The 17,330-nt window shown below is 40.9% G+C and overlaps 1 protein-coding gene across 3 annotated transcripts in view; it reads left to right on the forward strand.

Annotated features, from left to right (window-relative positions):
- The window catches only part of TMEM131 (transmembrane protein 131), a 169,090-nt gene that overhangs the window by 92,043 nt on the left and 59,717 nt on the right, over positions 1-17,330 (forward strand). For all 3 annotated transcript variants that reach the window (XM_017339810.3, XM_002710001.5, XM_051835664.2), the window contains exons 6-11: positions 3,901-4,017; positions 4,838-4,960; positions 9,839-9,919; positions 13,130-13,280; positions 13,384-13,440; positions 14,666-14,727. In XM_017339810.3, coding sequence (XP_017195299.2) covers positions 3,901-4,017; positions 4,838-4,960; positions 9,839-9,919; positions 13,130-13,280; positions 13,384-13,440; positions 14,666-14,727 — 591 coding nt within the window. The remainder of the gene's footprint in view (positions 1-3,900; positions 4,018-4,837; positions 4,961-9,838; positions 9,920-13,129; positions 13,281-13,383; positions 13,441-14,665; positions 14,728-17,330) is intronic.

A 17,330-nucleotide genomic window follows, 5' to 3' on the forward strand; every position in this document is an offset into this window, starting at 1 on the left:
TCTGCCATAGCTATGCAGTGTATTGACCATCTAGTATGTAATATATGCTTTTCATCAGAATACAGTTTTATTTTTTAAGATTTATTTACTTGAAAGGCAGAGGTACACAGGGAAAGGTAGAGAGAGAAAAAGATCTTTCATGTGGTGGTTCACTTCCTAAGTGACCCCAATAGTTGGGGCTGGCCAGGCCAAAGTCAGGAGCCTGGAACTCCATCTGGCTCTCCCACATGGGTGGCAGGTGCCCAAGCAATCAGGCCATCTTGCACTGCTTTCCCAGGCACACTACCAGGGAGCTGCATCAGAAGCAGGCAGCCAGGACTGGAACTGGCACTCTGAAATGGGATGCTGGAGTCCTAAGCATCCCATTAACCCATTGTGCCATAACACTGGCCCCCCACAGATTTTTAATATTCTAAAATAGTCAATTTTTGATTGCTTGAATTCTGGAAATAGGGTACCTTATACACATGGTAAGGAAACAAAAATTATATTTTCCCTGATTGGAGGCTTTAATTAAATAAATTTCTAGATAAACTGAAAATTAAGGTAAACTTTGTTTCCATCTATGGCTAACATTGAAATGTTTTAGTCCACTTATTTTAGAAGGCTTAATAAAACAAGTAATCTCTTACCATAGATTGAAGGTAATTACTAAATATTAATGATTATTTTAATTAATTATGGAAACCTGGACATTAGTTATTCTGTTTCAGCTTAAACTCTGATGTGCACACGTGTTAGTGGAGATTGAGCAAAATGTGACACAGCAGGGGTTTAAGGTATTAGGCAGATAGTTAGTGAAATAGATCTGTATCTGTTGATCTAGAATAATATACATGATGTTTTAATATGTAAGAAAATACATTGTACAGTAGAATAGAATGACATTTTTATAAAAAGCAAAAAATCAGTATATTTTGGGGTTTATTAATAAGAGCCAGAGTAAGGTACAAATAAATACATCAGGTTAACCAGATAAACTTGAGAATGGTAAGAAAGGAGGAGTTTGAGGGTATTAACTGTTTTTTCTTCATATATTTTCATTATATTAATAAGGAAAATAAATACTTTTCTAGTTTTTTTTGTAAAAAGAACTTCCGCCACCTATGTGGAAATAAGGAATTACTTGACAAATATTTATTGAGTTCCTGCCAAGTGCCAGGTGCTCTGGATTCGTCAGTGAATGACACAGATCCTTTACTCATGATATTTGACCTCTGGGGGCATTGGGTGACATCAGCAGGAGAGGGGAGGGAGGCATCATGGATACAACTTGGGAGATTGAGAAGAAGATAGGAGCTGAGAAGAAAGATACAGGATTAGGGGTGCACTGGAAGGTGTGGTCCCTTTTTAAATAGGGTGGCCAGGGTAGGCTTCATGCAGAAGATGTTTGAGCAAACACTTGGAGGGGGTGAGGTAAGAGGATTCTGGAAGAAAGTAGTATATAGCGAAGAACATTGCAGAGCAGAGGAACGGGCAGTGTGCAGGCTCTGAAATGGAGGGAGACCTGGTATGCCAAGAGGACTGCACCAGGTCACAGTAAGCAAGGGCAGGGAGTGGAGCAGGTTGTGAAGAGCCTTCTTACAGCTATGGCAGGGACTTGACCTTTATCCTGATTAAAATAGGAAGGCAACAAAGACGATTGAGCAAAGGAAGGAAACAGTAACTTGTATTTTAAAAGAGTCTGTGTTTATAAAAATAGAAGGCAAGTGGGGGACAATCAGGTGGAGAACTGTTCTGGGTATCTCTTTGATTTAGAGTGAGCTTTGGAAGGTTGTGTCAGATTGTCAGAGAATGTGCCCATTTCTTCTAGTTTTTAAATTTGTAGACATGGAGTTCCTTATAATATTCCTTTTTCATTGTTTTTATGTATAAAAGGTGTGATGGAACAAAGACATAACCCTCAGCCCAAAAGGTAGATAAACACTGGGATTTATTCCTTGCCTTTGAATCTCAGTTGGGTCTCACACCCTGTTGCCTTCACACTGGACCCCCCTGCATTCTGTTTCAGCTTCCCAAGGTGCTGCCCGTTCCAGGAATTCACCTCCACATGCTACCCTTTACCCCACCCCCATCCCTAGTCCTCCTAAAATATAAAAAGGCCCTGCCCCTGGGGTTGGGGCCTGCTGCCACGTGTTCCATCAGTGTGCACGGCAGCAGTTGGTTACTCACCTCTACAAATTTAGTTTCTCTGAATAGATTTGATATGGCAGTAGATTGGTGCACTGCCTCCTCTCTTGTCTGTGCCTCTTGTCCTAACATGTATGGTGCCCTGTTTGAGGAGGGCAACTCTTTTCCTAACAGGGTATATAATGATGTCCCCATTTTGGTTCCTTATATTTTTGTTCTTTTCCTTTTTATTCAGAGTCATTCTATTTAAGTTTTTATCACTTTTACATATCTTTTTGACAGGGGAGCTTTGGTTTTTACTGATTTTTTTGTTTTTATTGATTTTATTCTATTTCATCAATTTTTCCTTTTGCCTTTATTATTCTTTCACTTACTTTGCTTATTTTGGATTTAATTTACTCCTTTTCTAGTTTATCAAAGTAGAAACATTGATTATTGATTTGAGGCTTTCAGTTCAAAATAAACATATCATGCTATGAATTTCCCTCCAATTATTGTTTTAACTGCTGCCCACAAATTTTAAAATGCTGTGTTTTCATTTTCAGTTGATTCAAAATATTTTGTAATTTTTCTTTGTGGCTACTTAAATGACCAGTGGGTTATTTAGAAGCGTTCTGTTTAATTTCAAACTATTTGAGAATTTACCAAGTGTAAATCTACTTTTGATTTCTGGCTCCACTGTGAATTTCACCTGATGTCTATAGCCTCCAGGGGTTCTGTACTCTCATGCTTACCCACACTGTACCCTCAGCAATGTGTGAAAATTCTAGCTCTATTCTTTTCCTCTTTTGCAAGGTAGCTACATCTTACTGCCATTCTCTGCTAAGAGTGAGCCGGTACTCACATTCCATCTCTTAGAAGTATTGGTCTTGTCTTAGATTTTGGGCTAGTTGATAAACAGTCTCTATTTGGTTCAAGAAATGTTCTGATTTTAAATATTTTACTGCTTTTTGTTGGTGGTAATGCAAGAGAAAAGCTCTTCCCAGCTTTCTTCACCCTAGGATAAAACCAGAATCTCAATGATATGCATTTTGAGCTAAAATTTGGGTAGTGTTTGAGTTCTATACATAGAGGCAAAATGAGGCTGATGGCTTAAGACATTATAAAATGCATTTTAAGGCTTTGTTACAGTCAGAACTACAGTGCTAGTCTCTCCAACTTCATGCAATAGGCCCTCTTGTTTTGTTGTAATGAAATTTTATTTCCCTGACTGCAGTGACATTCCCAGTCTGCGTGGGTTAACGGAGGCCCGTACTTTGTCTCTGCCTCCTTCCCTGACTTAAGTTGCTGGAGCATTTTGTGCCCTGTGTGGATGGGTGATAGAAGTTGAGAGGTTGAGTCCTGGGCTTATTTAGAATAATAGATGCTGCTGTTCAGTTGTCAGAGTAGTACATCTGTATGGAAAGCTCAGCTTCCTCTCAGCTCCCCCTTGAGCATTTGATTGTGGAATCGCCTATAACTAGGTGCTTCATTCTAACCTAGGGATTCTTCAGTGACCAGAATCCAAGAAACCATCTGTGATACAGGGCTTTAGACTGCCAGTGGACGAAGATATTTAACTGTAGACATTCACTGTGAAGACAGCGTTGTCATCATTTTCTGTTTTGCAGCAGTTTGACTAATTTGAAGGTTAAACGTTTAAAGGAAAAAAGCTAGTTTATGGAAAAGATTCTAATATATTTACTATAGACAATTTAAGCTGTCTAATTTTGTTCAACATGATCTAATTTTTTGTTGCCCAATTTAACTTTATTGCTTTTTTTTTTCCAGAAAATTCTTCCAGGAGGAAATACATCATTCGATGTAGTTTTCCTTGCAAGAGTAGTAGGGAATGTAGAAAATACTTTATTTATTAACACATCTAATCATGGGGTATTTACTTACCAGGTAAGAACTAGAGTTAAAACTTTCATTTATTTCTAAAATAGAAGCATCGTCTCTGGCTTATCACAGGACAGCCTTTTAAGAACTTACTTTGTGTTTATTTGGAATATTTCTACTACATTGCCCAGAGCACTTCAAATATTTTAAAAATAAGTGTCAGAGCAAATATTCTGTTTTGGTAAGGAACAATGTTCTACTTAGGGTGAATAAATCTTCAAAGGCTGTTTAGTAGGCATTCAGTAAATTTTTGATGCTTGGTTCAGTAATTCTGAACTGCTGAGTAAATGACCCATTTAATATACTCCTGTGAAGTAAATGGTAAGACTTTATCACAAGAATGAAGGTCGTGGCCCTATACAGGCATCTCCCAACAGACCTGGGTGGTTGCAGCCAAGCTGACCTGCAGGTCACCATCAGGTTGTTTTTCAGAGTGAGCCCCCATGACCAGCTGTTGTCTGTCTTTATTTCTCCACACCTAGTCCTTTACCAAGTCTTCCTCCTACATTTTTCACGTGTGTATTTCTTACCTTTTCCTACCACTGCTTGCTTCAAAACCATCATCACTTCTCACTGGATCACGTAACAGCTGTCCTTCTGATCCTCACCAACGTATTACAGAAATCAGTCCAAATTCACCTATTTCTAGTAAAGCAAATATGTAGCCAAATCTACTATGGAAGCTACATATGTGTTTTTTTTAAGGGTGAGATTGTTAGTATTATTTTTGTCTACATTAGATTCACCAGTCTCCCTAGATCAGAGCCTTAACTGTAAAAATGTTTAGAAAAACATCTTGTATCGCATTTTTTTCCCTTTGAAACAGGTATTTGGTGTTGGAGTTCCAAATCCATATCGGTTAAGGCCGTTCCTTGGGGCCAGGGTCCCTGTGAATAGCAGTTTCTCTCCTATAATAAACATACACAATCCTCACAGTGAGCCTCTACAGGTGAGTGTATGATGCTGACTTTGAATGAGCTTCATTTTGGTGGGAATTAATGCTTGACATGAAATCTCAGGTTGTTAGTTGCCAAGATGATTTAAAATAATGGGGTTTTATAGCTGTTTTTAAGAGTGGTTTTACTGAGCCGGCGCCGTGGCTCAATAGGCTAATCCTCCACCTTGCGGCGCCGGCACACCGGGTTCTAGTCCCGGTTGGGGCGCCGGATTCTGTCCCGGTTGCCCCTCTTCCAGGCCAGCTCTCTGCTATGGCCAGGGAGTGCAGTGGAGGATGGCCCAGGTGCTTGGGCCCTGCACCCCATGGGAGACCAGGAAAAGCACCTGGCTCCTGGCTCCTGCCAGGATCAGCGCGGTGCGCCGGCTGCAGCGGCGGCCATTGGAGGGTGAACCAACGGCAAAAGGAAGACCTTTCTCTCTGCATCTCTCTCTCTCACTATCCACTCTGCCTGTCAAAAAAAAAAAAAAAAAAAGAGTGGTTTTACTTTAATACAGCTTGCTGTAGTCTGAATTTTGTAGTTCAGCAGTCTGGATTTTGGTTTTTTGGAACATTTTTAAATGACTATGGCTTCTCTGGTGTTACTGTTTAAGCAGCTCTGCATTAAATTTCAGAAGAGTTTTCAGTTACACAAGATTGCTTTTTTCCCCCCCCTTTTCTGGGCTCTTTCTGGCACCAATAAAATTTTTGAAATGGTTCTTTATTTCTGTTGCTAGTAAATTTTTGGTGATGGCAGTCTAGAAATTAAATTCAGGGCAAGAGGAGTACAGAATCATTAAATGAAACTTATTTTTTACTTAAAAAGTCCACTTCCTTCTCTTAACCAGTCTTTTATAATAACCAGTTTCAAATTTGGAAGCTCTCCACCAAGCTCCGCCTCTCCTCCACAGAGGAAGATTTCCTTAAATGCCTGCCCCCTTCTCAGTGACAGGCGCAGCCACAATATCTTCTAATTCTGTTGTCTGTTGGAAGATGTGCCTGCTGTCCAGAATGGTCCATGATAGCCACAGCCAGGGCCCAGAGTTCTAGGACCAACACCATAGGACTTAGCGGTGGCTGTAAGATGACGGCTGGAGGAAAAATGTTTGTAGTTGAGCACAGGGCTTTGGCAGCTAATGTTTGTCAGAACTGATGTCTCTAAGCAGTGAAAGGGGAAGTGAGGAACAAGGGGAGGTTTTCAGGGCTTGACTTGTGAGGTGTGTAGGAATGATGAACGAAAGTAGAAGCAGTCTCTCCCCAACCCCCGGCTGGCCCTGGAAGGAGCTGGACTCTACTTAGCTAGAGAAAATGCTCCAGGGACCTGCTCTGACAGGGAGAGCTTCTCCGCTCTTGTTTCCTCGTCACGCTGTCATTTAGAGCCTTTTGCTACATTAGACGGGGGGTGAATTTTCTCTAACCTGGCTAACTTTGGTGACAAATCTACACAGAAATTCCACTGCTTTCTTTCCTTGACTGTTTTCAGTCAGTGAAATCCAAGCTTGTCCTCTCACTGTGGCAGCCCCTGCACTGCTGCACTGCCGTAGAAGAGGCATTATGCATGGTTGCCAGATCACGGACCCAGGAGCCTACTCGCAAAGCGAGGCCTGGAGCTGGCAGAACTCGCTCATTCTGCCAGTGTTTACAGTCTGTGCCTTTGCTCCTGAGCCTTTGGCAGTATTAAACTCTTGTCCAGAGAACAGTTACCTCTTCAGATGCAATTCATGTAGTCTTTTTCCAGTTAGAATGCTGTAATTCAGCACTTAGCGCAGTAGACTTTTCACAAGCACAACAGGAAAGCAAATGCGAAAGCTAAGCTGTCTTCTTAGAAGCACTGCAGGTTATTTGTCTGGGAAGGAACTCTTCACCTGTAGTATGTTACATTGGATCATTAGTCCTGTCCTTACATTTAAGAAAATATTGTTGTGGCCTAGTAGCTAAGGTCACCACCTATGACACTGGCTTCCCTTATGCATGCCGGTTCCAGTCCCAGCTGCTCCACTTCTGATCCAGCTCCCTGCTAACACACCTGGAAAAGCAGGGGAAGATGGCCCAAGTCCTCGGGCCCTTGCACCTACATGGGGAGATCTGGAAGAAGCTCTTGACTCCTGCATTTGGCCTGGCACAGCCTTAGCTGTTGGAGCCATCTGGGGAGTGAATCAGCCGATGGAAGATAGCTCTCTCCCTCTCTCTGTCTCCCTTTCTCTCTATAATCTCATTTTCAAATAAATATATCTTTTTTAAGAAAAAATTGTAAAAAAAAAAAAAAGTGTTTATAGATCTGTTCTTCCTGAAAAAAATGTTAACAATTCTAACGTGTGTGAAACAAATCACCTTGAACTTCCTACTTTGTGATCAGCTCTATCTGACAGAACTTTGTACCACGGTGGGAAAGTTCTGTATCTGCTTTGTTCAGAACAGTGGCCACCAGCCACGTGATTGCTGGCTAAGGAAGTGAATGCTCTACTTAATTTTAATTGAAATTTATATAAGCACATTCAGCTGGTAGTTACTTTATTGACAGCCCAGCTCCAATCTCAGTGCCTTCTGCATGGATAGGTACCACGCATATCGTCTTGGTGTCTCCTCCAGACCTTTTTCTGTGCGTTTGCAGGCACATATGTGGGCACACAAAAATGAACACTTTCTGTAGAAATTTGTTAACATAAACTATACCCTGTATATTTTGGCTTCCTTTTTTCTCCCTAAATTAAGAATAACATTGGGCTTTTAATTTTCAATTTCCAAACATTGTTATGCTTGTTTCCTTGATATCTTGAAAAGTAAATAATGTGCGTACTTTCTGATTTCTTCATTCACCCCCTCAGTTAAAATGTACCATTAATTGTATTTGTTATTAATGCAGTCAGTACTATAGAAGAGTGCTCTAGTAAGTCAGGAGACAGGTAATAGTACTCCGTCTTAGCTCATTAGTCTTTGTTAAACACATTCTTTCTAAGGTAACACACGACAAAATATAAAGCAAACCAAAAAACCCTCTAAGTTTATGCAAAGGTGTTGCCGTTCCTCTTCCTTAGTCCTTTTCTGTTCACTTCTAGAGGACCTTGTGTAATCACACAAAGTGAAAATTTTCTATATTTTCTCACTTCACCCCAAATTTAATTAAGTTAAATAAGTGTATTCTTTGTTTTTAAGAACTGGAGTTCCCTGCTTTTATAAATTACAGTTATAGCTATAAAATAGAAGTGAACTCTTAGTTCATACACTATGATGGATCTCAAAATCATTACACAAAAGAATATACTTTTAAATTCCATTTGTGTAAAACCCTAGAAGTTTCAAACTAACCTGCAGTGGTTGCCTGGCAATAGGAGGGGCAGTGAGGGATGCATGGATTGCAAGAGGCAGGAAGAGACTTCTGGAGGGTGAGAAGGATATTTAGTGTCTTAATTGAAGTAACGGCTTCTTGCCTACCTATATACTTCAGAACTCATCAAGTTGTGTACTTTATGTATCATAGTTTATTCTCCGTCAGGGAGTGATACCTCAGTAAAGCTGTTCTTTAAATCGTGAGCATGGGCACAAACCACAAAGCTATCGATAGTACCTTTGATTTTTGCTACCAGTAGAAATCAAATAGTTTCCTTTTTTTAAAGATTTATTTAATCTATTTGAAAGAGTTACAGAGAGAGGTCGAGACAGAGAAAGAGGCCTTCCATCCGCTGGTTCACTCCCCAGATAGCCACAACAGCCGGAGCGGCACTGATCTGAAGCCAGGAACCTGGAGCTTCTTCCAGGTCTCCCATGTGGGTGCAGGGGCCCAAGGACTTGGGCCATCTTCCACTGCATTCCCAGGCCATAGCAGAGAGCTGAATCAGAAGAGGAGCAGCCAGGACTTGAACCGGTGCCCACATGGGATACTGGCACTTTAAACCCACTGTGCCACAGCGCAGGCCCCAAAATCAAATGTTTCCATGCTGTATCAAAATAGTTAGGGACTGGCGTTGTGGCTCAGCAGGTTAGGATGCCGCCTGTGACACTGGCAGCCTACATCGCATCACAGTCCCAGCTGCTCCGCTCTGCTAAAGCAGCTGGGCAGGCAGAGGAAGATGGCTCCTGGCTTTGGCCTGGCCCAGACCTGTCTGTGGTGGCCATTTGGAGAGTGAACCAGTAGAAGAAAGCTCTTTCTCTGTCTCTGTCTGTCTGTGTATGTGGCTCTTTCTCTTGATCTTTCTTTCAAATAAATACATACATCTTTGAAAAGGATTGTAATTATCTCAGAATAATGCTTACATTCTTTACTATTTCACAGAATAGTTATTAGAGCCATTGCTAGATCTTGTTATTTATGTGTAAATAAAGAAACACTTGTGTTTCTGTAAGAAATACATAATTTAGGTCTGGCATTGTGGCATAGTGGGTTAGGCCACCGCCTATAGCACTGGCATCCCATATGGGGCCCGGTTCAAGTCCCGGCTGCCCCACTTCCAGTCATCTCCCTTCTAATGTGCCTGAGAAAGCAGAGGTGGATGGTCCAAATCCTTGAGCCCCTGCACCCACATGGGTGATCCAGAAGGGGCTCCTGGCTTCGGCCTGGCCCAGCCCCGGCCATTGTGGCCATTTGAGGAGTAAACCAGCGGATGGAAGACTTCTCTCTCTCCCTTTCTCTCTATAACTCTGCCATTCAAATAAATCAGTTCTTTAATTTAAAAAAGAAAGAATTTGTATTCCTAAAACTTGATAATTAAGATTACTTTAAATGCAAGTACCACTCTTGCTTACACCTCCAGGACACTGAGTTTAATGATACTTATCCTGCATATCTGTAAATGTTTTTAAACTTTTTCTAATAAACAGTTTGAGGATGTCAAACTTACTTCTCTGTTAACAGCATATTACTTGCACTGAGAAAGAGTTTGTGTTCTTTTGTCCTAGGTTGTAGAAATGTACTCTAGTGGAGGGGACCTTCACCTAGAACTCCCGACAGGGCAGCAAGGAGGTACCAGGAAACTATGGGTGAGTGCTAATACAGTGTGCGCTTGAGTGTGCTCAGGTCTTACCACCTGAAAAAATATGAATGGCTATTCTTTATTATCTTAATATTAAATTTATATCAAACACAATTCAAAATTGGATATGAAAGTTGAGAGACTGTAGTAATTCTCGGAAAGAGCAGTGGACAAAATTGGCAGGAGCTTTGACCTACTGTGTAGAAAGGAAGCAATTTCAGTTGTTTTTTCAGATTTTTATTGGTAAAGTTATCTCTGATTAGTTATGATGTACTTTACGCTAAGATTTTAAAAACTTGTGAAGAAGTCATTGTATTTTTGAAGGTAGAGAATTTACCATTCAGATTCACTATTAATAAAAGAGATGGCTTTTACAAAGGGAGCCTTGTCAACCTCTGTGATGATGTAGAAAAATTTGCATCCCTAGGTGATCTACCTCTACTTTGATACTGTTACATACTTTCACTTCCTCTTGCGGAATACTAGCAGATGTTAACCAAATTAAAGGGTATGAAGGCGTTATCTTCCCTGTAAAGGTTCTTGACACATGAGAGGTTTCTGTTTTATTTCGATTTTATCTACCACGTTATCATGCAGGAGGGAAAAGGCAGGGCTGGTAGGTGCAGTTCTTGTATCAGGGCTACTCAAATCACTGTTCTTCGATTGAAAACATCCTGTCTTTACCACTATGAGTAATTTCTGAGAACCAAGGTATCTGTAGTAATTGCTCTGTTAATTACCTCTTGATTTTGTCTTCCTACCTTTCTTGACCTGGGAAGAGATATGGAGGTGACATTGGACTTGAACATTTAGATACAAATTTGTCAGTCAGTGATGTGGTTATTTCCGAAAGTACAGAATCATACATTAGCAGGAGGAAATATGTAGTGGACAGTTTATTTATATCTTTTTGCAGAAATATTTTACCTTGACATTGTTTGAAAAGTCTTTGGGAGGGCTGGCACCGTGGCTCACTAGGCTAATCCTCTACCTGCGGCGCCAGCACCCCAGGGTTCTTAATCCCGGTCAGGGCATCAGATTCTGTCCCAGTTGCTCCTCTTCCAGTCCAGCTCTCTGCTGTGGCCTGGGAAGGCAGTGGAGGATGGCCCAAGTGCTTAGGCCCTGCACCCCATGGGAGACCAGGAGGAAGCACCTGGCTCCTGGCTTTGGATCGGCACAGCGCGCCGGCTGTAGTGGCCGTTTTGGGGGTGAACCAACGGAAGGAAGACCTTTCTCTCTATCTCTGTCTCTCTCTCTCTCTCACTAACTCTGCCTGTCAAAAATAAATTTAAAAAAAAAGTCTTTGGGAGAAATAATATATAAAATAGTGCTTCAAAGGACTAAATATAGGCTAGTAAGTTTGTATTGTAATTCTAAGTAGAAACATGAGAACGTTGCTGGGAAATATAATTGGCATATGGTAAGGAAACATAGGAGGATTTGTATTTTTAAATAGTTAATAACCATAATGGGGACCAGTGCTGTGGCATAGTAAGTAAAAGCTACCACCTGCAATGCCCGGCATCCCATGTGGGCGCCTGTTCGAGTCCCACTGCTCTGCTTCAGAGCCAGCTCTTTGATATGGCCTGGGAAAGCAGTGGAAGATGGCCCAAGTCCTTGGGCCCCTGCACCCACATGGGAGACACAGAGGAAGCTCCTGGCTTCAGATCAGCCCAGCTCCAGCCATTTGCAGCCATTTGGGGAGTGAACCAGCAGGTAGAAGATTTCTCTCTCCCCGCCCCTCCCCCCACCTCTGCCTCTGCCTTTCAAATAAATTTTTAAAAATTAATAAAATTTTTAAAATAAATAAAATTAATTTTAAAATTAATAAAATTTAAAAATAAAAATCCAACTAATTTTTTTAAAAAACATAATGGAGGGCAGCAAAAAGTAACATGTTTCAGTGCTCCCAGTGGCTACAGTAGTTCTTACTCCTACAAACCTGAGAGTGAGGATTAAGTCAGTGGTCCTTGACCTCATCCCCAGACTAGTGCTGTGTCCATGAGAAAGCCCTAGGAAACAAGGTGGTCCCCAATAGGAGAGTCCATTGTAAACTCTTGGGAGGGTTCCAGTCACTTGTTCCCACTTTGTTGAAGAGAGTAGGGGTAAGTGAATACCAGTGAGTTCTAGAATGTAGGGGTTTCTGAAATACCCGGAAGGATCTGTGCAGAGAGCTTCCAGTGGTTCCCTTGATGCCAGATTTTTCTACAGCCAGGAAAAGAATTACGCCTCAAAAAACTCTTTTTTTCCACCCCTCAGTGAGTCCTCCTTTTGTTGTTCGTATGACTATTATGTCTTTATTGGACTGAAAATTCTTTTTTTTTTTTTTTAAAGATTTCATTTATTTATTTGAGAGGTAGAATTACAGACAGTGAGAGAGACAGAGAAAGGTCTTCCTTCCGTTGGTTCACTCCCCAAGTGGCCGCTACGGCCGGCCGATCTGAAGCCAGGAGCCAGGCGCTTCCTCCTGGTTTCCCATGCGGGTACAGGGCCCAAGCACTTGGGCCATCCTCCACTGCCTTCCCAGGCCACAGCAGAGAGCTGGACTGGAAGAGGAGCAGCCGGGACTAGAACCCAGTGCCCATATGGGATGCCGGCACCTCAGGCGGAGGATCAGCCAAGTGAGCCATGGCACCAAGCCCCTGAACTGAAAATCCTTATCAAGAGCCTTCTCAAATGTGATTGGTAAACAGCTTGCTTGGGGAGCTTTGTTTTGTTTTGGTGGGTTTTAAATGAAAGGAAAGGGGAAATCTAAGCTTCTTGGTTATCATTTAGCAAGATTCCGGTGGACTTCCAGAAGAGTTCCTCTAATGGTGACATTTCTTTTGGTTAGAGAGCTTGAAGAACAAATTATACATGCAAGCCACTTGAACACATTTTTAAAAATGACTGATTTTATAGATTAGTTCTACCTGTTAATGGTGATTTTACAACTGACAATGTGTTTTCAGGTCATTTGACTTCTGTTCCTTTGCTCTTGCATATCATACTTCTTCAGTTCTAAGAAGCAAAGTTTTTCACATTCTAACATTCTTCAGAATTGGAGCATGTGTATTAACAGCCAGTAGAATGTGTTTGTTTAATTGGCAATGAATTTTTTTCATAGTAGGTATATGGAATAATGCATCTTTTAATTGACATCATCCAGCCCAATAAAATCTGGTGATTTTGCAACGTTACAAAAGCTGTGCTACACTATGATCTGTTAACTTGTCAGGAAATTCCTCCTTATGAAACAAAGGGAGTGATGCGAGCCAGTTTTTCATCCAGAGAAGCAGATAATCACACAGCCTTCATAAGAATAAAGACCAATGCTTCCGACAGCACGGAGTTTATCATTCTTCCTGTTGAGGTTGAAGTTACAACAGGTTAGTGGAAAACTGAAGAAATTGCAAGTCTGTTCTGTTTTATTTTGAGTACATCCTACTGTGACAAAATGAAAAATAATTGTTTATTTTTCTCTTTCCCAAGCTCCTGGAATTTATTCCTCAACAGAAATGTTGGATTTTGGTACATTACGAACACAAGGTAAGAAAAAAAGACCATCTTTGTAGGTGGCCAGAAGACAGTTCTGTGCTCAGTGCTGAGTGGTTCTGTTGTACTTTGTAGCTCGGCTGTGATGGTCGTTCCCAGTAGCTTGTGTGATCCCGTAGAACCCTCCTTTTGGGGACCCAGAGCGTTTACAAGTTTAGACCCCATTCCTCTGGGGGTGGCATTGCTTACGAGTGGGAAAACAAGGTCAGGCGATTCCTGAAGTTTTCCAGATGGAAGGCTGTGGTAGAAAGTAGTGGTCTAGTTTCTTAATCCAGCTGCTTATCCATTCAGTTGTGGTGAACGAAGGAAATCGAAACATTTACTTCTAGGATTTTTTTTTTTTAGGTGTAGGTTATTCAGTTAATGACTTTGATCCCTGTGATCAAGGAACAGATTCTTACTCTAAAATGGAAAGTAACCAAGTAAGAACTTTTATTAAGGAAAAAGTAAAAGTACTTATAACTTGAAATTCATTTGAGTGATTCATAACTAAAACTTGGTTTTTAGGATTGTATTTTTAAACTTAGGTAGGCTCTTGATATATTTCACATTCTACGTTGTACTTTATTTATTATTTATTTTTATACTTTGCTGGAAAACTTGAATATTTGTAATACCTGTGCTCACTAAAAAATTGTGTTCTTAGGCTAATCCTCCGCCTAGCGGCGCCGGCACACCGGGTTCTAGTCCCGGTCGGGGCGCCGGATTCTGTCCCGGTTGCCCCTCTTCCAGGCCAGCCCTCTGCTGTGGCCAGGGAGTGCAGTGGAGGATGGCCCAGGTGCTTGGGCCCTGCACCCCATGGGAGACCAGGAAAAGCACCTGGCTCCTGGCTCCTGCCATCGGATCAGCGCGGTGCGCCGGCCGCAGCGCGCAGGCCGCGGCGGCCATTGGAGGGTGAACCAACGGCAAAGGAAGACCTTTCTCTCTGTCTCTCTCTCTCACTGTCCACTCTGCCTGTCAAAAAAAAAAAAAAAAAAAAAAAAAAAAAAAAAAAATTGTGTTCTGAATTTTGTTCATCTAATGATTTAAGATGGGGGATATTCTTAAAATACAATGTATGTGTATTAGTAAAGGATTCCTATCTGATGTGTCGTTAATATGATTGTCATGATATTTCACATTCTAGAATAGGTTCAATTTGATACCTAATAAGATAAGATGCTAACTTATTGTAAAGCGTACCTCTTTAAGAAATATTTCTTTTCCTCAATTTTAACAGATCTGCCAAAAGTTTTAAATCTTCATTTATTAAATTCAGGAACAAAAGATGTACCGATAACAGTAAGTTTTTATTTATTTTTTCATGAATTGTCTCTTCCCACTTGTCATTTGTTCTAATGCTGTTTAGGGATTCAATGGGAAAATGCCATAATTAGCTCAAGAAAACTAGCCTAACTTTTCATGCACAGTAAATGGACTGAAACAGTGTCTTTTTGAATAAGCATTTTATAGAAAAGTACAGTTAGTGAAGAATTCTAAGAATGTGAATAGGAAAAAAATATGGTATTCAGTTCATGTATGAACGGAGTTAAGTAAGGGCATGTTTGTTCCTTTCTTTTTTATTGTGAATGAGTTTTAGGATTCACTGTAGGTGAATGCTGTTGTCAGGCACTACACTGATTTCATTACATGGATTCCCTTATTTAATACAGTTAACTCCATCAGGCACACTAGGTCTTCTAGCTAAGGAAAACTGTGCTTTTTTTTACCCCCAAGTGACATACCCAACCACAGAAAAACTTCAATCTCATCAAAGTATATTAGATGTACAGTGACACTTAGCAGTCGAATCTTTATGAATTGACTTCATAAGTATTTCTGTTCAAAACCTAAGTGTCTGTGTATCTACATCAGTACTTACCTATGTATGTATTTTCTTGTAATACCCAAAGCCCATGTTATACCAGTGTTTTGGTGTTTTTGTCTTACTTCCTCGTTCATTCATCCATTCATTCAATGAGCATTTAGTAAGCATCAACTGTATGCAGCTGCTCTGCAAAGTCCTGAGGGTACAGCAGTGAGTCAGAGCATCAGGATCCCTCCTGTGTCAGGCTAACCTTCACGCAGGGCTCCTGTAGCTCTGCTAGGTGTTTAGATTTTATTCTAAACTCAGTGGGAAATTACTATAAGATTTGAAGCAAGAAAGTGGTGTCATCTGATTTATGTGTTGTCAAAGGTCACGGTAGCAACTTTGTGCAGCGTGCACTGTGGAGGAGACCAGTTAAAGCCTGTGGCAGTGGTCCCCTGCACAGGTGACAGAGCATAGACTTCTCAACTTACCCAGCTTGAGTCAAACCCACCTACAGTGCAAGCAGAATCTTAAGAGGTTTTCATGTTTGCTTGAGTATTTTCTGCATAATGCAAGGCTTAAAGACTGATATCTTTTTAGAAAGGTTCATACCCCCTTCTGTTTCACACATAAACAGAATTTTTAGGATGGGCTAGGCAGTGCTAGATGCTAGAGATTTTTTTAATTTCCCCTTTAGGGAATTCAATCTTTTTTTCTAAATGCTTTAGTCTTAAAATAAATGATTATACTAAAGCAAGTAGCTCCAAATGTAAGTTTCTCACCCATTTGACAGTCAAGATGCCTGTTTAAGTCATTCCTAACATATTCTATAATGTAACTTTGAGAAAATTATTTTACTAACATTTACAAAACACTAATGCTGTATACGTGTTAGAATTAGTCCGCCTGAGATGTCTTTAGAGGAATGTTTATGTGAGGTTTCCTCGCTAGCTGATGAGTAAAAATCAGGTTTTCTTACCCATTTTACCAATATCAACTTGATATATGCTTTCATAAGTTTGTGCATAACTTATTAAAGTATTAGGTACTGAAAGGTTATTTGCCTTGTTTACTCAAATGCTTTTTTAGGTAGTTTCCTTTTTTAAAAAAGATTTTATTTATTTATTTGAGAGGTAGAGTTACAGACAGAGAAAGAGCGAGACAGAGAGACACTGATTCACTTCCCAGATGGCCGCCACAGCTGGAGTTGAGTTGATCCGGAGCCAGGAACTTCAGGGTCTCCCACATGGGTGCAGGGCCCAAGCACTTGGGCCATCCTCCACTGCTTTCCCAGGCCACAGCAGAGAGCTGGACTGGAAGAGGAGCAACCAGGACAGAATCCGGTGCCCATATGGGATTCCGGCACTGCAGACAGAGGCTTAGCCCACTACACCACAGAGCTGGCTCCTAGGTAGTTTCAGAATGTTCTGGACTCCTCAGTATCACTTTAATGTTAGCATTAATTGGGTCTGAATGGTGAGAGAAAAGTCTGCAAATGTATTTAGAACATATGAAAGCTGCCTTTCCTGGGAATCATGCCATGTTTTTCTAGTTCATGATTGCCTTTGAGTAAGCAACAGTGACTAATACTAAAATAGCTTGTTAATATAAATGTTCGTTATAAGGTAATGATCATGTAGTTTGTATGGTAAGCCACCAGAATGAGCCAACTACTTAAATATTTTGTTTCCTTGAAAAATGGGTGTTAACTGATTTAGGTTTGTTTATTGAGTTGTTGTTTTTTTTTTTAACTCAAGTATTTCTTTGGTTTTCTGGTTTGGTTTTGTTTTAATTTATTTGAAAGGCAGGAAGATGGAGACAGACAGGTCATGATCTTCTTTCATTGGCTGGTTCATTCCCCAAGTGCCCACAACAGCCAGAGCTCCAAAGCCAGGAGCTCAGAACTCAGTCTGGCTCTCCCACATGGGTGGCGAAGACCATTACTTGAACCATCACCCACTGCCTCCCAGGGCATGCATTAGCAAGAAATAGAATCAGAAGTGGAGCCAGGACTGAAACCCAAGCACCCTGTGATGGAATGTGGTCATCTTAGACACTGCATGAAATGCCCACCTCCTGGGATTGCTTTTAGTGC

The sequence above is a fragment of the Oryctolagus cuniculus genome, chromosome 2 (assembly GCF_964237555.1).
Source record: "Oryctolagus cuniculus chromosome 2, mOryCun1.1, whole genome shotgun sequence".
Taxonomy (NCBI): domain Eukaryota; kingdom Metazoa; phylum Chordata; class Mammalia; order Lagomorpha; family Leporidae; genus Oryctolagus; species Oryctolagus cuniculus.